The sequence below is a fragment of the Amblyraja radiata genome, chromosome 1, assembly GCF_010909765.2.
Source record: "Amblyraja radiata isolate CabotCenter1 chromosome 1, sAmbRad1.1.pri, whole genome shotgun sequence".
Taxonomy (NCBI): Eukaryota; Metazoa; Chordata; class Chondrichthyes; order Rajiformes; family Rajidae; genus Amblyraja; species Amblyraja radiata.
Genome location: NC_045956.1, coordinates 138,495,180 through 138,518,196, shown reverse-complemented (window position 1 = coordinate 138,518,196; position 23,017 = coordinate 138,495,180). Strand labels below are relative to the sequence as shown.

Here is a 23,017-nt window from a genome sequence, read left to right as displayed (position 1 = left end):
CTTTATAACTATAAAACTCTGATCATGGGTGGGAGTGTGGGTGTATCTATTTGTTTGTGTGTGATCACATCTACTCGAAGAAACAACATGCTAACAGATTCAGATTCAGATTTAACTTTAATTGTCATTGTCCGTGTACAGTACAGAGACAACGAAATGCAGTTAGCATCTCCCTGGAAGAGCGACATAGAATATGATTTCAATAAATAAATCTATTTACATGTATACAGTCATAGTGTTTTTCCTGTGGGAGGAGTGTCGAGGGGGGGGGGGGGGTGATTGGCAGTCACCGAGGTACATTGTTGAGTAGTGTGACAGCCGCAGGGAAGAAGCTGTTCCTGGACCTGCTGGTCCGGCAACGGAGAGACCTGTAGCGCCTCCCGGATGGTAGGAGGGTAAACAGTCCATGGTTGGGGTGAGAGCAGTCCTTGACGATGCTGAGCGCCCTTCGCAGACATCGCTTGCTTTGGACAGACTCAATGGAGGGGAGCGAGGAACCGGTGATGCGTTGGGCAATTTTCACCACCCTCTGCAGTGCTTTCCGGTCGGAGACAGAGCAGTTGCCATACCATACTGTGATACAGTTGGTAAGGATGCTCTCGATGGTGCAGCGGTAGAAGTTCACCAGGATCTGAGGAGACAGATGGACATTCTTCAGTCTCCTCAGGAAGAAGCCGCTGGTGAGCCTTCTTGACCAGAGTTGAGGTATTGTAGGTCCAAGAGAGGTCATCGGAGATGTTGACCCCCAGGAACCTGAAGCTAGAAACACGTTCCATCTCCGTCCCGTTAATGTGGATGGGGGTGTGCGTGCCGCCCTAGACTTCCTGAAGTCTACAATGAGCTCCTTGGGCTTCTTGGAGTTAAGGGCCAGGTTGTTGTCAGCGCACCATGCTGCTAGGAGCTGGGCCTCCTCCCTATAGGCCGACTCATCGTTGTTGCTGATGAGGCCAATCACCGTTGTATCATCTGCATACTTGATGATGGTGTTAGTACCATGTACAGGTGTGCAGTCGTAGGTGAAGAGGGAGTAGAGGAGGGGGCTCAGCACACAGTCCTGTGGAACGCCGGTGTTCAGGGTGAGGGTTGAAGAGGTGTGCTTGTCTAACCTAACAGACTGGGGTCTGTTGGTTAGAAAGTCCAGTATCCAGTTGCAGAGGGAGGGGTCGATGCCCAGGTTACCGAGTTTGGTGATCAGTTTTGATGGTATAATGGTGTTGAATGCTGAGCTGTAATCGATGAACAGCATTCTTACGTAAGTGTCTCTGTTGTCGAGGTGGGAGAGGGCAGAGTGAAGTGCCGTTGAGATGGCATCCTCCGTACTCCTATTCTTGCGGTAGGCAAACTGATAGGGATCCAATGTGGGGGGTAGGCAGCCTTTGAGGTGTGCCAGGACCAGCCTCTCGAAGCACTTGGTGATGATGGGGGTAAGTGCAACTGGGCGGAAGTCGTTGAGGCTTGCCGCAGTGGAGTGTTTTGGCACCGGCACGATGGAGGTGGTTTTAAGGCACGTGGGGACAACTGCTTGGGCAAGTGACAGGTTGAAGATGTCAGTCCAGACGTCTGTCAGCTGCGCAGCACAGGCCCCGAGGACGCGCCCGGGGTTGCCGTTAGGGCCAGCAGCCTTACGTGCATTAGTCCTACTCAGTGCCACGTACACGTCGTAGGGGGTGAGTGTGAGGGGTTGGTGATCAGCAGGGAGCACAGTCTTGATGGCTGTCTCTAGATTGTCCCTGTCGAAGCGGCCATAGAAGTAGTTAAACTCCTCAAGGAAGGAGGCGTCGCTGGATGTGGGGGTGGTGTTGGAGGGTCTGTAGTCCGTGATGGCCTGGATGCCTTGCCACATGCGTCGAGGGTCGGAGTTGTTGTTGAAGTGCTCCTCAATCCTGAGCTTATGGCAGTGCTTGGCCTTCTTGATGCCCCTCTTCAGGTTAGCCCTGGATGAACTGTAGGCTCGAGCATCGCCTGAGCTGAAAGTGGAGATCGCCAGCAGAGCCGGAGAACATTAACGGGAACATTTTTACATATTCCGGTAGAGATTTACCCCCTAGTCAAAAATCGGCTTACCTGAAAATGTTGTCCATTATTTCTTGAGTTATTAATAAAAATGTTCACAAATCCCATCAAAATTTGAATTAATACGCCTGTTTTTTTTGCTGATGACGTGACAATGGATCTGCCTGCCTCCTCCCCTCGTTGTTCAAAAGACGCCCAGTCGATTGAACACCGAAGGTCATCGCTGAAGACTGTGGCACGCGCTGTGAGGGAATAACTAACAAGTCGGGCACTGTATTGAGTCCGTCTCGGCTCCCGTCCATCGCTGCCGAAAATGTCTTCTTGCTCGCACTGCGAGTGACATCACCCCCCCCCCCCCCGACCACTCCCCCCGTTCTCGGGCCCTGCCTGCTAAAGATCGTAGAGCGGAGCCTGCAGCCTGTATCCTGGACCCAGGAGCGAGGTTCGGTGTAGATTGGCTATTGCACGTTAGCCAATTAGAATGCTTAAAATGTGGATTACGGAAATGTCGGAGACCCTATACTTAGAAAGAATTAGACTTGTCTTAATGGACAAACAAGATCTTTTCCATAAAATTTGGGCTCCATTCATTAACTATCTGAAGGGATAGATTGGCACAGCACGAGGACCCAACTGAAACTTGAACTCAGGACCAGATGAAAAGCTATACTTTATAACCTACGAACCTATCTCCATTGACGTATTACAGGTTACCCATTCCACCTCCCTTGTTTTTCTGTTGTGGGTTTTTTTTTTCTTTTTTCTTTGTAACTTTCTACCCTCTCTTTCTCCCTCTTTCTATAAAAAATAAAAACACTAGAAGCAGAAGTAATTGATAATGGAAAATTTTAATAATGTATGACTGATGTATATGAAAAGTTTTTTTACTATAATAAGTAACTACATTTTATAATATGTCTACTTCTAATAAATAAATAAAAAAAATAAAATAAAAAAAAGAATGCTTAGTAATTATAACTGCGCCTAGTTATAACATCCATAGTGTAAGAACTTAGCCACTACCTGGCACTAGCCGTACTAGTGTGAACGTGTAATGACCTGATCAATAAAGATGCTTGTGTTTCAACGTGTGAGTTTGAACTCTTTACATGGTGTTAGAAAATCAGGTCTGTTTACTGCGATTTATTTTGATTATCAGTTTTTATTTGCGAGTGATTTTGATGACATGGCTAACTCTTGTCGAAAGCCTAGCCCGCTCGTATTTCATTCCGATATCGCCGAGCAGGGCTACTCTCACTATATCCACATCGTTCACCGAAACGATCCCGACGATTTGAAAGCATCGTTACTGTTGAATCTAGCGGGTCCGGAAGCCATGATCCACGCCGACCCTTTTGAATTTGCACCAGCTCACCCAGACGCAAATGGTCTGGTAGTGGTGCCGGCTGAAACTATTGACAACCCGACGGTTCTGCTGAGGAAGTTTAGAGAATTGTGCGACCTGCCGTCTGACAGGATCCTAGAAACTGAGTCTACCATACTTTCCCTAAACCTGCGCACCCCAGGCAAAGTGACTGCTCCTACAGTGACCATGATAATCAATAACAAACCTCTGATAGAGAGAGAGAGCGAGAGCGAGAGCGAGAGCGAGAGAGAATGGGGGGGAGAGAGAGAGAGGGAATGGGGGGAGAGAGAGGGAATGGGGGGAGAGAGAGGGAATGGGGGGAGAGAGAGGGGAATTGGTGCGAGGTTGCCTTGTTCCTCGCGCCTGTGCTCCCCTCCGCTGTCTCTGTCGTGATCGCGCTATCTCGTGAGGGCTCGCTGGTGCGCGGGCTCTGCTTCTCGCGCCGGCGCTCCGCTCTCTCCGCCGCTCGCGCCGCGCTCCTCGCCCTCGCTCTCCTCTCCTCCTCCTCTCTCTCTCTCTCCTCGCTCTCTCTCGCTCGCTCGCGCGCTCCGCTCGCTCGCTCTCCTCTCGCCTCCTCTCTCGCTCTCTCTCGCTCTCTCGGCTCTCTCTCCTCTCCTCTCGCTCGCTCTTCTCCCTCTCTCGCGCCGCTCTTTCGGGCTGTCGCTCTCTCTCCTCTTCTTGCTCTCTCTCCCTTCCCTTTTGTTGTCTCTCTGCCTCGCTCGTTTTGTCTCCGCCTATCTCTCTCCTCGCTTCGCTCGCTCTCGCCTCTCCTTGTCCGCTCTGCTCGTCTCGCCTCTCGCCCTTTCTCTCCTCTCTCTCCTGCTGTCTCTCTCCTCTCCTTTCTCCTTCCCTCCCTTTTCCCGGTTCTCCGCCTCCTCTTTCTCCCCTCTTCACTTTCTTGTCCCTTCCCTCCGAGATTCTTCCCTCGCCGCCCCATCCTCCCCCCCTCCCACACCCCCCGTGCACCATTGCACCCTTCTTCACGGCGGCCCAGTGATGTCTCTGCTCTGACAATTTGAGGGATCTAACCGGTAACAACACTAAGAGCAGTGCCGGGTCGCCGCGCTCCCCGACTCGAATCTGAGCTTGAAAAATCAGGTGGTGGGTTGATGTGTCCCGCGGGCAATATTTTGGAGACTCCTGCCTTACATGAACTAAACAAAAATGTACAGAAGTACAAACATTTATGACTTTATTATTGTGATAAGTATAGATCTATTTAAAAAAAAAAATCTAATAACTTTCTAATGTACCGACAAAGTCTACCTTCCCAAGTGGCGTATCTCTCCATGATCTTTGGTCTGCGCCGCCACTGCTGAAGTTAGCTAATGTGGAGGGAGAGCGCTCGCTCTTCCTCCATTGGGCTCAAGACACACCCCCTTGTGAGGTAAACGTGATCGCTGCCTCCCCTGAAGCTTTTAAAAAACATTTTTTTTTTTAAATGTAATTAATTTATTTATTAGAAGATCAGAGCTGAAGAGTGCAGTGCGAGTGAAGAACGAGCAAGTCGGGCCTTGTCCTAGAGCTCTCGGGTCTGTTTCTGGTCGGGTCCATTTCTGGTCGGAACCATCTCGGGTCCGGTCCCTCTTTCCCCCTCCCCCCCACACTCTACCCCCCCCCATCTTCCGCCCCCCCACTCTCTCCCCCCCCCCCACTCTCCTCCCCCCCCCCCCCCCCCCCCCCCCCACGCGTTGAGGGGACTGGACCGAACGGGTCCCACTTGGTCTAGTAACTACTAAAAGTCTGATCTATGTGTGTGTGTGTGTGTGTGTGTGTGTGTGTGTGTGTGTGTGTGTGTGTGTGTGTGTGTGTGTGTGATCATACTCCTCGAAAAAAACGACGCTCTGACGGAAAAATGTTCACATATTCTTGTAGAGTTTTAACCCGTGAAGTCAAAAATCGGCTTACCTAAACATTTTGAGCTTTATTTCTTGAGTTATTTATGAAAATATCCAAAAATTTCAAATATCTTTGGAAATAAATGAGATGATGACGTCACAATGGGTCTGCTCGCACCGCCCACTGCGCACTGTTTTTCATGCACTGCGAGTTACGTCACACGCCCCCCCCCCACCGACTCGCAGTCATTTGGTTCGCCGCCCGTTCGCAGGCAACTCGCACTCGGCCGGCCGCTTGGGCTCTGGATCGAAGCCCTGTACTAGATCTCTCCCCCTCTCTCTTTCCCCCTTTCTCTCTCCCCTCTCTCTCTCCCCCTCTCCCCCTCCCCCTCTCCGTCTCCCCCTCTCTCTCTCCCCCTCTCCCTCTCCCTCCTCTCCCCCCTGGTCTCTCTCTTCCCCACTGCAGTCTCTCTCGCCCCCCCCCCCCGGGCTATCCCCCCCACCCCCCCCGGGCTCTCTCTCCCTCCCGGGCCCTCCCCCCAGCCTCTCTCTCCCCCCCCGGCCTCTCTTTCACCACTCCCCCTCAGGGCCTCTTTTCCACCCCCTCCTCACCCCTCCCGCCTCCCTCCCCCTCTCTCTCTCCCCCCCTCCACTCTCCCCCCCACCTCTCTCTCCCCAGCCTTTCTCCCCCTCCCCCGGCATCCCACTTTTTCCCTCCTCCCTCCCCCCCTCTTTCTCCCTCCTCCCTCCCCCCCCTTTACCCCGCCCCTCTCTCCCCCCTACTCTCCCCCTTCCTAGCTCGTTGAGGGGACGGGACCCAACGGGTCCCCCTTGGTCTAGCGTCACTCTAAATTTGTCCTATCCAGATATATCTCCAAATGTCGTTCAAATGCCTCAACTACCTCCTTTGGCAGCTCGTTCCATATACCCACTACTCTCTGTGTGAAAAAATTACACCTCAGGTTCCTATTAAATCTTTCCACTCTCACCTTAAACCTATGCCCTGTGGTTTTTGATTCCCCTAGCCTGGGAAAAAAACTGTGCATTCACATTAACTATTCCCTTCGTGATTTTATACACCTCCAAGTACAACTTATGGCCTGAATACCTATCTAATATATGTATATAGAATAGAATAGAATAGTTTCTTTATTGTCATTGTAACATGAACCATGTACAACGAAATTGTAAAATGTCAGCCAGTCAGTGCACCATTCAAACATTTCTAAAAGCTAACGATACATACAAGGTAAAATATTTAAAAAGATAAACAACTAAAATAAATATCATAAAAATAGCACGCATAAACACCCAGCCCTACATCCTTGTGTCGATTTCATGTATGTATGTATCGCCCCTGCGTTCCTTGGCGGCTACATTTAGTGCCTTTATAGCAGTGGGGTAAAAACTGTTTTTAAGTCTGTTTGTCCTTGTCCTTGTAGATCTGTACCGTCTGCCTGATGGTAACAGTTCAAACAGGGAGTGTCCGGGGTGTGAAATGTCCTTTATAATACTCTGGGATTTTTTGATGCAGCGGGAACTGTGTAAGTCCTCCAAGGTAAGGAGAGGGCATCCGACAATCCTCTGGGCGTTGTCAATGGCCCTCTGGAGCGCTTTCCTCTGAGCCGCTGTGCAGCTGGTGTACCATACGCATACACAGTATGTTAGGAGGCTCTCAATGGAGCACCGATAAAAGGACAGCAGCAGTCTCTGAGTGATGTTATTCTTCCTGAGCACCCTCAGGAAGTGCAGTCTCTGCTGGACCTTTTTCAGCAGCGCAGAGGTGTTCACGCTCCACGTCAGGTCCTCCTCAATATGGATTCCCAGGAAGCGGAAATCCGCCACCCTCTCCACACAGTCCCCTCTGATAACTAATGGTACCATGTCCGTTTTATTCTTCCTGAAGTCTATTATTATCTCCTTGGTCTTTAAGGTGTTAAGGAGCAGGTTATTTTCTCCACACCACACTGTCAGCTGCTCCACCTCATCCCGGTAGGCGTACTCGTCCCCCCCGGAGATGAGTCCCACCACCGTAGTGTCATCCGCAAATTTGACAATGGTGTTGCTGTGGTGGGCGGGGATGCAGTCATGTGTGTAGATGGTGTAGAGCAGGGGGCTCAGCACGCAGCCCTGTGGAGAGCCGGTACTGAGGCTGAGGGCCGTGGATGTGTGATGGCCCACTCTGACTCTCTGGCTGCGACCCGACAGGAAGCTATTTATCCACATGCAGGTGGAGTGTGGAAGTCCCAAGTCCCCCAGTTTGTCCACCAGTTTGTGGGGAAGGATGGTATTAAAGGCAGAGCTGTAGTCCACAAAGAGCATCCGCACGTAGCTCCCCCGCTGCTCCAGGTGGGACAGTGCAGCATGGAGAGCTGTGGCTACAGCGTCCTCTGTAGATCTATTCGCTCTGTACGCAAACTGGTGGGGGTCAAAGCTTCGGGGCAGGAGTGATGTGATGTGACCCCGGACCAGTTTTTCAAAACACTTCATCACCACTGGTGTGAGTGCGACTGGCCGGTAGTCGTTGAGGCTGGAAATGTGGGGTTTTTTGGGCAAGGGGACTATGGTTGCGGACTTCAGACAGGGTGGAACAGTGGACTGGGCCAGAGACTGGTTGAAAATCCTCGTACAGACTCCAGCCAGCTGGTCAGCGCAGTCCTTCAGCACGCGTCCAGAGACGCCGTCGGGTCCAGTAGCCTTCCTTGGATTGATGGCCCGCAGCGTGCGCCTCACCTCATGCTCCTCTATCTTGAGGGTTAGGCTGCTGTGGACCATGTGGTGTGATGTGGCTGTCTCGGGTGGCTCCACTTCAAAGCGAGCAAAGAAGAGGTTCAGCTCCTCTGCCAACGAGGCGTCACCTTCAGCAGCTCCAAGGTTGGTCTTGTAGTTGGTGAGGTACTGGATCCCCTGCCACACCTGCCTGCTGTTGTTGCTGTCCAGGTGGTCCTCTATCTTCCTCCTATAAACCCCAGTATAGGGTCAATAAGGATTTAGGCTCCATCCAAGTGCTCGAGCTGTGAAATCGAATGTTAAGTCTTTATCAGCTACGTCCTGTAACAATAGGCAAGGCAGGAGAGAATTTGTCCTATTATAGACACAGTACATCTTCTTCAGGCAAACTCTAGCTGTTTAAGGTTCCTTGCTCTTTACTATACCAGCTGTTATGCTTCTGCACAAAATGCAGAAGAAAACATGTCTCTGGTAATGAGCTCAAAACAGGCAGAATAGTAGCAGCTAAATGTCGGAAGTAGACTTCAATGTGCATATTCTGTGCTTAGAGCAAGCACCAGAGAATGATGTTCTATTCAGGAACGGTTCTGTGCCTTTTAATGCCTTCCATTACTCTGGTACTTAACCAATACAATCATAGTGGAGCTCTTAAAGTGGATCGCTGTTTGCTCACATAATGATCACTGAATTTCAAGTCATCTATTAGCTGTGAAGCACATTAATGCATCTTATGGCTATTTGGTGCTAATATAGAATTGGATGATTTCTGTGTTTTTTTCCCCCCCATTCAATTTATACAAGTATTTAACATGCATCTAACTATTTTAGTTGATCAATGGGTGATGTTTGGCATTGGACAAGAGACAACAGTGTTTAATTGTCATGTGTATTGAAAACAGAACAATGAACCTTCAGCTTCAATCACAAACCCTGACAAGGCGTTCCAGGCACTCACCACCCTGCGTGTAAAAAAGTTGCCCCATACATGTCATTTAAAGTTTCACCCTCTCACCTTGAAGCTATGCCCTCTAGTATTTGATTTTTTTTTTCATCCGGAGAGAAAGATCCAACTGTCTACCTTATCCATGCCTCTCAGAATGTTATATCCTATCAGGACTCCCCAAATCCTCTGGTATTCCAGAGAAAACACTCCAAGTCTGTCTAAGCTCTCCCTGCAGCTAATACCTCTAATCCAAGCATCATTCTGGTCAACCTCCTCTACATCCTTTCCAAAGCCCCCACATCCTTCCTGTGATAGGGTGACCAGAAGTGCATGCAATATTCCAAATGCAGCTTAACCAAGTCCGATAAGAGCTTCCTGGCTCTTATACTCAAAGTCCTGACCTATGAAAGCAAGCATACCATATGCCTTCTCTACAACTCTACTTGTGCTGCCACTTTCAGAGTGTTATAGACAGACCACAAGAACCCTTTGTGCATAAACGCTGTTCATGGTCATGCCATTAATTGTATATTTTCCTTCTCCCTCATATTCCTCCCCATGAATGCTATTCACTTCAACCACTTCTTCTGGCAGAGAGTTTCTCATCCTTCTAAGTCTTTGGATAAGAAAGTTGCATTGGGGTTCCCCATTGTATTTCTTCATTCCTAATGTTGTCCTTTACTTTAAAAAAAAGGCTGTAGAGAGAATCCAGGGAATTATAGGCTGGTGAACCTCACGTCAGAGGTAGGGAAGCTATTGGAGATGATTTGGAAAATAATGGGTTAATCAGGGTCAGTCAACATTCCTTCCTACATATGCAAAATCTTTTCAAGGGATGCCTACTTTGACGCTCTTATTTGCTAATCTATCTGCCCAGTCTGCAGTTCATTAGCCAATTCTTCTGTAAGTTCTGTAGTAATTTATTTTATTTGGGTTTAACATAGTTATTTCAGTCCCAAGTTTCTGACTATAAGACTAGTTGCTAAATTCTACCAAGTTGTAATCATTGCTTCCTATTACTCTATTAATGGCTCTGTAAGAGCATTTATTACACCAGTCTCTTATTACAAGATATTAAATAACCTGTTTCCTAGTTGGCTCCATAACATATTGCTCTGGTAAACTAATCCAAATATACCCGCAGTATATTCACATGGTTACCATTTCAAAATTGATTAACTCAATCTACATTAAAATTAAAATGATAAGTAATGTATGACTCTCTTTACACCCACCTTTTCCCCATCATTGTGTAGAAGGGAACTGCAGATGCTGGTATATACCGAAGGTAGACACAAAGTGCTGGAGTAACTCAACGGGTCAGGCAGCAGCTCTGGAGAAACAGAATGGGTGACGCTTTGGTCGGCTTCCTTTTTCAGACTCCTCCATCAAGCCTGAAGAAGGGTACAGACCCGAAACGTCACCCATCCTTTTGCTCCAGAGATGTTGCCTGAACCACTGGGTTACTCCAGCACTTTGTGTCTATCCTCCCCATTATTTCTACTTTCTGTGGTTATTATTTGGGAACCTACACACCACCCCTACCACTGTCATCTAACCCTTGCTTTCTTTTCCCTTCCCCCCAAATGGACTCTACATCATTTAAGCCTAAACTGTCTTGCACATCGAGCAACTTTATTTTTGTTAAATCAGCAAATCTACTCCATCATATTCTCCTTCCTGCTTGAATATCCTGTGTTGAATATCCCTCTACACAGAGATTCCAGCTTTGATCACCTTATAATAACCATATAACCATATAACAATTACAGCACGGAAACAGGCCATCTCGACCCTTCTAGTCCGTGCCGAACACATAATCTCCCCTAGTCCCATATACCTGCGCTCAGACCATAACCCTCCATTCCTTTCCCATCCATATAACTATCCAATTTATTTTTAAATGATAAAAACGAACCTGCCTCCACCACCTTCACTGGAAGCTCATTCCACACAGCTACCACTCTCTGAGTAAAGAAGTTCCCCCTCATGTTACCCCTAAACTTCAGTCCCTTAATTCTCAAGTCATGTCCCCTTGTTTGAATCTTCCTTACTCTCAGTGGGAAAAGCTTTTCCACGTCAACTCTGTCTATCCCTCTCATCATTTTAAAAACCTCTATCAAGTCCCCCCTTAACCTTCTGCGCTCCAAAGAATAAAGCCCTAACTTGTTCAACCTTTCTCTGTAACTTAGTTGCTGAAACCCAGGCAACATTCTAGTAAATCTCCTCTGTACTCTCTCTATTTTGTTGACATCCTTCCTATAATTAGGCGACCAAAATTGTACACCATACTCCAGAATTGGCCTCACCAATGCCTTGTACAATTTTAACATTACATTACATAACATTACCTTGTAACCTTATTTCCGCAAGGCCTATCAGAACAAACTAGTTTGTCTCTACTTGGATAGCATCTGACTTCAGGGTGACGGAGGAACTGAAAGAAATTCACATTAGGCAGGAAATGGTGTTGGGTAGACTGATGGGTCTGAAGGCTGATAAATCCCCAGGGCCTGATGCTCTGCATCACAGGGTACTTAAAGAAATGGCCCTAGTATGTGTAGATTAGTGTTAATGCGTGGGGATCGCAGGTCGGCATGGACTTGGTGGGCCAAAGGGCCTGTTTCCACTCTGTATCTTTAAACTAAACAACCAAAAAAGTCATATAATTCAATTTATATGGGGTTAGCTGTGGGAAGTTTTCTAAACCTTGAGTTTTGCCACCAATGGCATAACATGGAAAGTGAAATCTGCCATGGACCTGTGATGCCAGCAGCATTTCAAAAGGCAGGTTTAAAAAAACTTTTTTGCTTGAGGAAATAATTCCTTGGTGTATTTAGCAAGTTGATATTTAATTAATCCAACAAGAAATAAGTCCATCAATTCTTTTCCAGTCCACCTCCTGTGAGTAATACAACATTGGAAATAACTGACGGTGACCAAATACCAGACAGAACAAATTTGTATTTACATTATTGTATGGTAGCCAGTTTTTATAACAAATGTTTAAAAACTATACTCAAAAGCTACTACAATGTACTTCTTAGGGTCAAAGTAACTGACAAATAATTGCAAGATGGAGATGTGAATATAACTGGCTAATGTCTGAACTACAAACTGTGCTAAAACGAAGCAGAACCTCCTTTGTAGTGGCCTGTGCACATGTTACAGGATTTCTGCACTGAATTCCTCATTTTTTAACATAATCCACCAAAACAATCTGTGAATCCAGCAGAAAGTCCAGATCCCAAGTGTTTATCTTTACTATGGCCAATCTGGGTTATGTAATCTATCCCAGCTAATATCCAGGATATATTTGCACTGAGCAAACAAAAGTTAGTCATAGAGTTATAGATTGATACAGCATGTAAACAGGCCCTCCGGCCCAACTCATCCATGCTGGCCAAGATGTCCCATCTAAGCTAGTCCCATTTGCCCCCATCCCTCTGAACCTTTCATGTCCATGTACCTGTCCAGTGTCAAAGTGTCTTTCATAAATTGTTATAGTACCTGCCTCAAATGGCAACTCATATCATATACCCACCACCCTCTGAGTGAAAAGGTTGTTCCTCAGGTTCCTATTAAATCTTGCCCTCTCATCTTAAATCTATGTCCTCTGGTTCTTGAATCCTCTTCCCTGGAGAATTGATCAGTGATATAATTTGAGCAACTTTAAATGAACAGGATCAGGCTGTTCTGGTCTCGTTGATGGCTAGTTGTTCTATATAATCATAGAATCGTACGGCCCTTTGACTCAATTCATCCAAGCCTACCAAATTGTCCCATCTACACTAGTTCCACCTGCTTGCGTTTGGCCAATATCCCTCCAAACCTTTCCTATCCATGTACCTGTCCAAATGTTTCTTAAACATTGTGATAGTAACTGCCTCAACCACCTTCTCCAGCAGCCCGTTCCATATACCCAGCAGCCTTTGTGTAAAAAGGTTTCCCCTCAGCTTCCTATTAAATTCCACCCCCACCCCCCTCCCCGACTTTCAACCTATGGTTCTTGATTCCGAAAGTACAATTATCAGCTCTCAGGTGTAGATGTTATGTGGGGAAGGCAGGAGAATGGGTTTAGGAGTGAGAGATAGATCAGCCATGATTGAATGGTGGAGTACACTTGAAGGGCCAAATGGCCTAATTCTACTACTATCCCTTATGATCTCATCATCATCTACCCTTGAAAAAAAAAATCACAATTCTGTACTTGTGGAGAACCCGACAAATGCATGCTCAGCTGTATATTTGGCTCTGTTCTGGCCAAACTCCTTGAAACATTTTCAGAACACTGGCATACCTAAATATATCTTTTTCCCCCCAAGACGAATATGAAACTAATTAAGATTACAGTGCTCAAGAGATCTCACAGAACCGTTTGAACAAAATATTTGTTTTAATACTTCCTGCAAGAGAGCAGGTATCTGATAATGCAGCGATATCCGAAAAGAACTTGATTCAAAGTAAACCTCAACCCCATGACATTCCCATTCTGAATTGTTGATTTGAGTTTAGAGACACAGCATGGAAACTGGCTCTTTGGGCCCACCATCGATCACCCATTCACGTTAGTTTATGATACCCCCACTTCTCAGCCACTCCCTACACACTAGGGGCAATTTACAGAGGTCACGTCACCTACAAGCCCGCATGTCTTTGGGATGTGGGTGAAAACCAGAGCACCTGGAGGAAACCCACGCTGTCACAGAGAGAATGCACAAACTCCACACACTGAGGTCTGGATTGAAACTGGGTCTCTGGCACTGTGAGGCAGCAGCTCTACTAGCTGTGCCCCTGTGTTAAATCATTAATTCATGGGATTTGGGTACCTCAGACAAGGTCAACATTTATTCCACATGCTAACTGCCTTGATTTGGTAAATTGCCTTGAAATACCCCAAAACTGCCACTAAACAGGGCTTTCCAGGCTTCTGATCCAATAACGTGAAGGAATGGGATAATTGCCAGCCAGCAGAGAGTGACCTTTAAAAATAGTAGCCATTAAAATACAGCAAGCATCATACTAAATATTACGTTGAAATTTCGAAACCACCTTTTATTTCCAAATGATTTCAGAAACCACGAACATTTAAATAAGTACCCTCATTTAATCAGGAATGTGGCCTAATGGGGAAGCCGTCTGATTCCAGTAGCAAGGGTGGGGTATGATCAGAAAATTGAATGTTTGAGTCCTGCCACTGCAATCCACTACACTGATCCTTGCTACATGATCGTTTATGCGGCACAGTGATGCAGCTGGTAGAGCTGCTGCCTCTCAGTGCCAGAGACCTGTGTTCAATCCTGACCTCGGGTGCTGTCTATGTGGAGTTTGTCCCTATAACCATATGGGTTTCTTCCAGGTACACCAATTTCCTCCCATAGATGTGCGTGATTGGAGGTTAATTAGGTCTGTATAAATGTGTAGGTTAGACCTGTAAAAATTGCTCGTATAGTGAAGAGAGCGGGGATGTGTGATCAGTGGCTGGCATGGATTCAATGGCCCAAAGGGCCTGTTTCCATTCTGTATCTCTAAACCAAATTTTAAAAAGTCTAAATAATTACATGAAAGACAAAAACATTCTCAATGTACAATATTCAATAATCACCTTTTAAAATAACCTAAAGAAAACGATTATAAAATCCAAAAGCAAATCCAAAGTATTTGAGGTTTCAATTCGTCTTAAATAAACAGCCATGCAACTGAAATCCCTCCAAAGTTTAAATTTAAAAGTTAATTATTCCACAGCTAAATATTTTGAGCAGCAGTATACCTAGTCTATCATGCAGGGTAAATTAGCTGAAGGTGGTAGGGCTGTTTAATGTAGCAAAATCCAATGTGATTACAAAGAACAAACAAGATAACCACCCCTGAAGAAAAATGCATTGGTCGAAATGGTCATTATTTATCTTTCTCTTGATTTGTTTATTTATGCTAAATAAATACTATTCCGCAGCCTGCATTTAATCCTTCAGGAGCTGCACTGAAAGATAAGTCTGGAGAATGTTTCTGACGACATTTGAGCTTATTTTTACTTCTGTAAAATTTGACTCCACTCTAAATCATGTCTTTGATTCATTTTATTTTTACTTTTATTTTGCAACAGTGATTGATTCCAGGGATCTATCAGTGATGATGTTAGAATGGCATTTTGAAAGCCAATAAATCAAAAAAAAGGACTACAATTCTTATTCCGAAAGTACGATTTAAAATATTCATGTTTTATCATTCTTAGTTTTATCAGCGATATACACTTATTTACAGTTAACACTATTAACACAGTGTTCATTCTAAATCATTTTTAGGATCATAACACGAGAAATGGCCTGATAGCATTGGCTGAAGCTGAACTTTCACCGTGAATTTGTTACCCCTGAAAATAGTCGCTGATAATTGCAATATATCTATACACTACTAATCTTTATTTATTTAAACAGGGTCCAATATTTTCAATGGGTTTACAATGAAAATGGTGAGTAGAAAAAAGAGAGACAAAGGACACCCGATGCTGGAATCTTATGCAAAAAGCAAACTGCTCTAGGAACTCAGCAGGTCAGGCAGCATCTGTGGAGGGAACTTCGTTCAATTCCCTTTCCCAGTCTGAAGAAGGGCGCTGACCCGAAACATTGCCTGTCCTTTTCCTTCCACAGATGCTGCCTAACCTGCTGAGTTCCTCCAACCATTTATTTTTTTGCCTCAAAAAAATCCACGTCACTAGCTCCATGTTGCTGGCCATCTGTAGACTCAAACGATTTGAGTTAGAAACTTTTGTTACTCCATGTTTGTTGGATTTTTTTTAATTTATAAAATGCATCCTTATCTTTAGCACACTGCAGAATTAACAGACTAAAAACATGACCCCAAATATGAAATGATCAATAATGAAGGGATGATGCTCAATGTTTACATTGAAGAAATCCATGCATAAAACTTCTGCAGGCTCCGTGAAGCGATTCCCTTGCCCCTTAAAACAGTTTTTATTATAGGGCAATTTTTCAGATTGGAACACAAGATGAAATAGGGGTATCTCATCATGAGTAACTTCTAGATTTCTGTATTGAATATGCTAGTGTGGTGAGAAGAAGTAATTTTCACAAAGGATAATGGTAAGCAGTGTCAATTTTGAAAGTTATGGGGTAATATTCCAAATTGTTCCACAAGTCGTGACAGCGACATTTCAGGAAATAATATCAGGTTGTCCAAATATACAATTTGATTTTGCTCCATATATTTCAACAATATTCCAAAAAGTATATAGAAAATCGGTACATAATCTGCATAGTATTAATGTCTAGCTTAAAGATGCAAACCAGCATCAGCTCCAATATACCCAAAATAGAATGTTGCTTTTGTGTGTCTATGAGGAAAAATACTCTGTCACAAGTTACAATAAACTGCAGAGGCCAGCTGGTATATCTGTTTGGTAAACAAACAATGCGTTATACTACAGTAGATAATTAACCTACAGAATACCAGGAAACCAGAGCTAATAGAGGCAGCAACAAATATTGGTTGCACAATAGTTGTCTTGGAGGTAAATGTGGGATTACATCAGAAAAGAACCAGAATTCATTCTGACATTAATTGGGAATGTACAGTAATTGTAATTATTTTATAGTTCAGGTGACGTGTATCGCAAGATACAACATATCACAAAATAATTAACTGCCTATAAACATGAGCCTAGATTTTGTAGTTAAAGAAGAAAGCAATTTCCATAAGTACATGACAATGGAATTGAATTATGCTTCTCAACCTATTTACTCACTTGTGTCAGAGGCACAAGAGACGACAGATGCTGGAACCTTGAGCAAATCACAAAGTGCTGGAGGAACTCAGTGAATCAGATACTATCTACCTGTCCCGGTGAGTTCCTCCAGCAGTGTTTTACTCATTTGTGCTTTGCATTGTAAAAAATTAACCAAATAACATTACATACATACATACATATAATGCATTCTAACAGATGTCGTACATGATGCTTAAACTGACTTCACTTAACAAGTGCTATTCATCTGCTTCTTACTTATGAATTGATTAATAAGTAGGGATATTGAAAACAATACTGGAATATGGGAAAAATAGAGTAAATAGCATGAAGGTCCCAAAAACACACAATGTGTTTGTTAATACATTAGAGATCATGAGTAAGAAGCACCAGCAATTAATAGCATAAGAACAAGATAGAAATCTTATATTCCAAGACACTTTACATTAGTCAATTATACAAATTACGTGAGATTCATTTTCGTGAGGAGAATGACACAAGAGATGATGGACATCAAAGCACCTACCAATTGACCTTGTATTATTACATTTTGATTGTTCACTGTTTATAGGCTATTGCATAAAATGGACACACTGGAGAAATAAAATTAACTTAAAGACACTTGCAACATTTCTCATAAGGTAAACACTGAAAAAGCAGCATTTAATACAATGAACTTTGTTCTGAAATCATCACACATCAAACTCCCACAACTGTGAGCACACAAAAAAATTACTTTGCATTTGCATTTAGCCCAGGTGTTGACTTTATGCATAACATAGTGTTCACTTTATGCATAACATAGTAACAGAAGACCTAGTGCAACAACTTACTAATTAGAAAATGATGTTTGATTATAGGGTCAAGAATGTCACCCAAACTACAGATTTCTCTCTAATTCTGCTAATACTATACTTTCTTCAGGAATTGCCTCTTCTATGAAGGAATAAACATCCAAGAAAATGAACAGTGCCACATTTGTTACAACAAATCTGCAAGATAGACTTATTTTCAGAAGAACTACAATTTGATGAGCAACAACTGGGCATGCTTCATAGTTTGCTTAATTAAAACATTAAACACACATAACACGTGGTCAGCTTGCAAAATGATAATCAGATATAGTTCCCTGAGCATATTTGGGATATTCTAAGCTTACCCACTTCACTGCGAGTTAAGGAGGGAAGAGATTGCTCCATCCATCTGTATTCTCATAGATCCCTATCTCGGTTATGTCGTTATGTTAATTAATCGCTTTGATAATCAAGAACTAACTTTCCAGTCTGTATTTCAGCCAGCACTTACCAGAGAATTGTCCATATCGATATTTGGCCCATTTTTTACTCTTTCCCGTAAATGTTCCTGGAAATCAGAATACTCCGGGCCTTCGGGATGCCGGTAGGTGATGATCATCACTGACTAGAAAATGAAACATTGCAATTATTCTTGGTTCATGTGACTTTCTCGAGCAGCGCAGTGGGCTGTAACAATGTGGTAAATCATGGAGTTTGACAACCAATCTTTGAAATATGTAGCAAGGCTTGCAGAAACCACAAGCTCAGCACTGAGAAATCTATATGTTACTAGACCAAGTGCAGACCCGTTGGGTCTGTTTCCCCAACGGCGTTTTGCGGGGGGGGGGAGGGGGGGCAGCGGCATCAAACTCACATTAACCACCCCCCAAACACACAGGTGGGGGGAGGAGGGATGTGAAGAGGGGAGGGAGGGGAGAGGAGGTGGATGAAACGGGACAGATTTGGGAGGGAAAGGAGAGAGGGGGGTGGGGAGAGAGATGTGGGGGAGGGGGTGGATGGGGAGGTAGGGGAAAGAGTGGGGAGGGAGAGTGGAGGGGGAAGAGGGAGAGGTGGAAGAGTGGGGAGGGAGGTGGAGAGGGGTAGGGGGAGTGATGGAAGAGGGACAGAGGGGTAGGAGGAAGGGGGCGGGTGGAGAGAGGGAAGGGGGTGGCGTAGAGAGGTAAGGGGGTGGGGGAGGGAGGGATGGGTGGGAGAGGGAGAGGGGTGAGGAGAGGGAAACATAGAACCATTGAAATTAAGTGCAGGAGTAGGCCATTCGGCCCTTCGAGCCTGCACCACCATTCAATATGATCGTGGCTGATCATCCAACTCAGTATCCTGTACCTGCCTTCTATCCATAACCCCTGATCCCTTTAGCCACAAGGGCCACATCTAACTCCCTCTTAAATACAGACAATGAACAGGCCTCAACTACCTTCTGTGCCAGTGAATTCCAGAGATTCACCACTCTCTGTGTGAAAAATGTTTGGACGCTTTATAACATATGAGGGTGGAGTTTTCTGAATTGCCAGCATATTCAAAATGAGTGGATGTGAACCGTGAACCCATTCGTGATATAGCACATATTACCAAAGCACAACTCTACCATGAAAGTTATTTTCTTGTGTGGCCCATCATTACTATGTTTTGTTGCTCTGATGGTATTAATTTTTTTAATGGTAAGATTATCTTGGGGTTTAAATATAAAAGTACTTCAATTGAGACACACTTAAATGTAACTCAATGGCCTGTTTCCTTAACAATCGTTTGTTTGTTTTTTTTTGCATTAATCTGTTATATATCTCGATATCATTATCTATATCGCTATGTCTCCCTCTCCACTGGGTCTCAGTCTGAAGAAGATTCTCGACCCGAAACGTCACCTGTTCCTTTTCTCCAGAGCTGCTGCCCGACCCGCTGAGTTACTCCAGCATTTTGTGTCTATCCACACTAACATGATTAACCGCGATCTAATTGGACGAGCTAAACAGGCTCGATGGTTGACTTACTTATCTTCCTTTAATTACTTTCATGGTTTCTTAATAGAATGAATTAACGAAGGATGGCTCTTTAAATGAAACGTGAACAAGGCATTTTATGAAACCCGTTGTTTTACAAATCTACGTGACTAGCTTGCTGCAGGCGAAGTACCCCGATTAGAAAAGGTATTCGCACACCATGAAGTTGAAAGAAATGTGCGTACTTTGAAAGCCTCTTTGAGGAGTGGTTCACTGCTGTGGTTATTTTCCCAGGGTTTGTAGGTGGACTGTCCGGTTGACTTCCTTCTCAGACTCTCGCCCAAGAGATCCACGTAGAAAAACACATAGTCTCCATCTGTCAGACCTTCCTTCTGCGCGTACAACATCATCTCCCGAAACTCTTCCAACGGGAAACATATGTAGATGACTGAAAGAAAAGAGAACCCAGTGACGCGGTGTAAACCGAAGCTGTATTTGTACATAACAAGAGCCTCATTAAACAGAAAAGTGATCGTGTACCCCTTCAACAAAAGAAATATCCTTTTCACCAAAGATAGGCTATTTTTCAAGCAGGATTTATTTTTTAGTTCAGCAATTTTAAACAAAATGAATCGCCGTCGCTAAAAAGTAAACGTACTCGTTGTGCAATAAAAATATGCTAAGATTAATTGTCGGGACGCACCTTGTGCCCGCTGCTTAAATGAACCGATTGATCGATCAATTGCTCTAAGTTGCCTGTTATCAATTTAGAGTTGTGTGTTCTATGATTCATTACTGTGAGTTACAGCGCACTGTAAAAGCCAAATGATATATTTCTCTATCCGCAGTCTGCATTTGTGGTCCAATACTCTCGCACGAAGTCTTAATCTCCAATGTAGTCTGCGCCACCCGACAAAGGCAACGATTTCGCACACTGTCTCTTATCATACGATTTCTCATAAATTTAACAAATCGTATGGCAAGCCACCTCCGCTCCCTTTCTCCAACAAACGAACCTCCTTCTGAAGAAGGGTCTCGACCCGAAACGTCACCTATTCCTCATCTCCAGAGATGCTGCCTGACCCGATGAGTTACTCCAGCTTTTTGTGTCTTTCTTCGGTTTAAACCAGATTCTGCTCTTCCTCCCTACAAGCTAACCTCCTTATTGTTTCAGCTATCAGTGCCGCGCGGATCGTAACTGCAGGACACATGTGTCTTTGCGTGGGGAACTTGGGTACCGCTTTGCCACTTTGAACGTGTGATGCTCTGAATCGGAACCACCTCCATTTAACAGGTAAAATCTCGAGGTTGCATCTAACCCTTTTTGCAACCAACGCATCGTTTATTTTTTAATTTGATGTGATTTCGCAAACTGGAAAGCCCGGTTGATCCCGCTTCCCTTTCAATAGCAGGGAACCGTACCCCCCCCCCCCCGAGCAAGCAGCAAAATACCGTTTCACTCTGATTTAAACGGACCTCGACGCACTAACGCGGTCAAGCAAAGCGGCGGAAATCAATGAGCGCAATGGGTTGGTTTGCTACTTTTAAAACGTGCGTGTTAAAGAGCAAGAAGCCAGCAGCACCAATGGTGGAAACCCAACCTCAACTGTAAAGATGTAAAATATTACATCATTTACTGACTTCTCCCCTCTGAAGCTTGCATTCCAGGATTAGCGAGCACAGGGCACATATTTTCTTGCATATGAGCTGCTACCTATAAAACATCAACCCTATTCGCTTTAACCACATTCAAAGGAAGGGTGGGGTCTGGGAATCCACTTACTCCTGGCATTGTCCTTAATGAATTGTATAATGTCGATGATCTCTGCCTGGCGCAGCTCTTGATTCACGAGGTATTCGGATTTCATCGTCATGTTTGGGAACTCTGTCTCCAGAGTGGTGTAAATCCCTTCCCCGGTGAAGTAGAAGGGACGGTCGTCCATCTTTAAGTCAAAGTAAATCAGGGCTGCCCTGGAGGTCCAGTTGAAAGTCTCGTGGATGTGTTTGGCGAATTCGCCAAGTTTGGTGTAGCTGGGGCCGGTGCGGATGGTGGTATTGAAGTCCCCCGTCTTGTTGTCGAAGCCGAATGCCCACGCTCCGCCGGTGACCATGGGCAGATTCCAGTGGCTGCAGAACCTGGCCACAGGGGCAGCGGCGTAGGTACAGCCCGGACCCACGAACACATCAGGGTCGTGCTTCATCTTGAAGTCCACCGCGTTGAACGGGGCGAGGGTGTCGGAGCAGCGGCCGTCCTTCTCGCTGCTCTTGAACATGTAGGTGAGCGCGTAGCCGTTGAGCAGATCCTTGTCCTGGTTAATCCTCTCGATGGCCAGTTGGATGGCAGGTTCCACTCGCGGCCAAGCCCACGGGTAGTTGGTGTTGTTGTGAGGCAGCACGATGGCAATCTTGATAGTTTCGAGGGCTTTTTGCGACCGGCCTTTGCCGACGGCGAAGTAGAAGAGAAGAAAGAAACATCGCACCTTCATGGTTCAGGCGGGTGAACAATATGTGACAAGTAAACCAGTCGATGCCTCTGTAAAATAAGTCCTTACCCACAGGCATCTGTAAGGGAGAATAAAAAAAGTGCAATAATGTAACTGAAGGTTCCTGGAAATGACCAAAAGTGATGAAATTGAGGAGCTCCGGTTTCTCCCTTATGTTTACTCACTTGGTCTTTAGCAGCGATTATTCCCTTCAAAGCGCGCTGGCCGGTTATCTGCCCTTCTCCATGTTCCTGTACTGAGCCGACCCGTCCGCATGACAATTGATCTGACCCGGTTCATTCATCTTTTTTTTGTTGCTCGTCTCTCGATCTACATCGATCGTTTAAGGAGGAAAAAAAAAAATCGGGTCATTACCATAGTGGGCCTCCAGTTGGTGTGATCGCACGTCAGCGAGAGGCAACACGTTGGAGCGATGCGGGGCTAAAGCACCACCTGCCGGTGCGAGCAGTCACCAACAGCGCGTCTCTCTCCTCCTTCCGCGGCCGGGACTCGCACGCAACTTCATAACTTCGAAAACTTCATAAACATAAGATCACGAATGGCTGGCAAGTAGGTCGCCAGCAGTAAACGCGCACGTTACCGCTCGTTTGGCATTCCTCCCAGCTGCAATAATCCAGTCGCTCGAAGATTTTAAAATCCTATTTTCTATCAAGGCGTTGGAGAAGCTGAAGGAAGTTTGTAAGAAATGACACGGAATTTAACATTATTCCGCTTCGCTGTCTGGTCGGACTCAATCTGCCAAATCAATAATAAAAACAAAACCACCGAACTCGGCCAACGTAACAAGTAAATAGACGTAGTTTCTTAACTTCATATTCTGCTTGTAACTCTCGCACAGAAAATACTACATTGTTGTTTAGTTTAATCATTTCTACCTTTATTCCTATCTCGCAAAAGACGAAATAATGTTCCACCAAGCACACGTTTTCCGAGAGAATGTTTTCAAACTGGGTCGTCGTGTTAATCAGATGGGGAGACGTGATCGTGATGTTGGAATGGACAGTTCTGCTTACACTTCAAAGCCAGGGATCAACAAGTAATTTGGGGGGAATAAGGAGTATGCATGGTAATGTGGAGACCATGGAGAGTGAAGTTTGAAGGATTGA

General features: G+C 45.1%; 1 protein-coding gene across 2 annotated transcripts in view; it reads right to left on the bottom strand.

The window, feature by feature from the left end:
• npr2 (natriuretic peptide receptor 2) overlaps nucleotides 1–22,443 on the bottom strand; it is a 173,620-nt gene extending 151,177 nt beyond the window's left edge. The window contains exons 1-4 of one of the 2 annotated variants that reach the window (XM_033031400.1): nucleotides 22,076–22,443; nucleotides 21,191–21,969; nucleotides 19,653–19,855; nucleotides 17,961–18,074 (exon numbers count right to left, since the gene is read on the bottom strand). In XM_033031400.1, coding sequence (XP_032887291.1) covers nucleotides 17,961–18,074; nucleotides 19,653–19,855; nucleotides 21,191–21,893 — 1,020 coding nt within the window. In that variant the 5' untranslated portion in view covers nucleotides 21,894–21,969; nucleotides 22,076–22,443. Of the gene's footprint in view, nucleotides 1–17,960; nucleotides 18,075–19,652; nucleotides 19,856–21,190 lie in introns of both variants that reach the window. The other variant, XM_033031408.1, reaches the window with a different exon arrangement.
• Nucleotides 22,444–23,017: the final 574 nt, after the last annotated feature.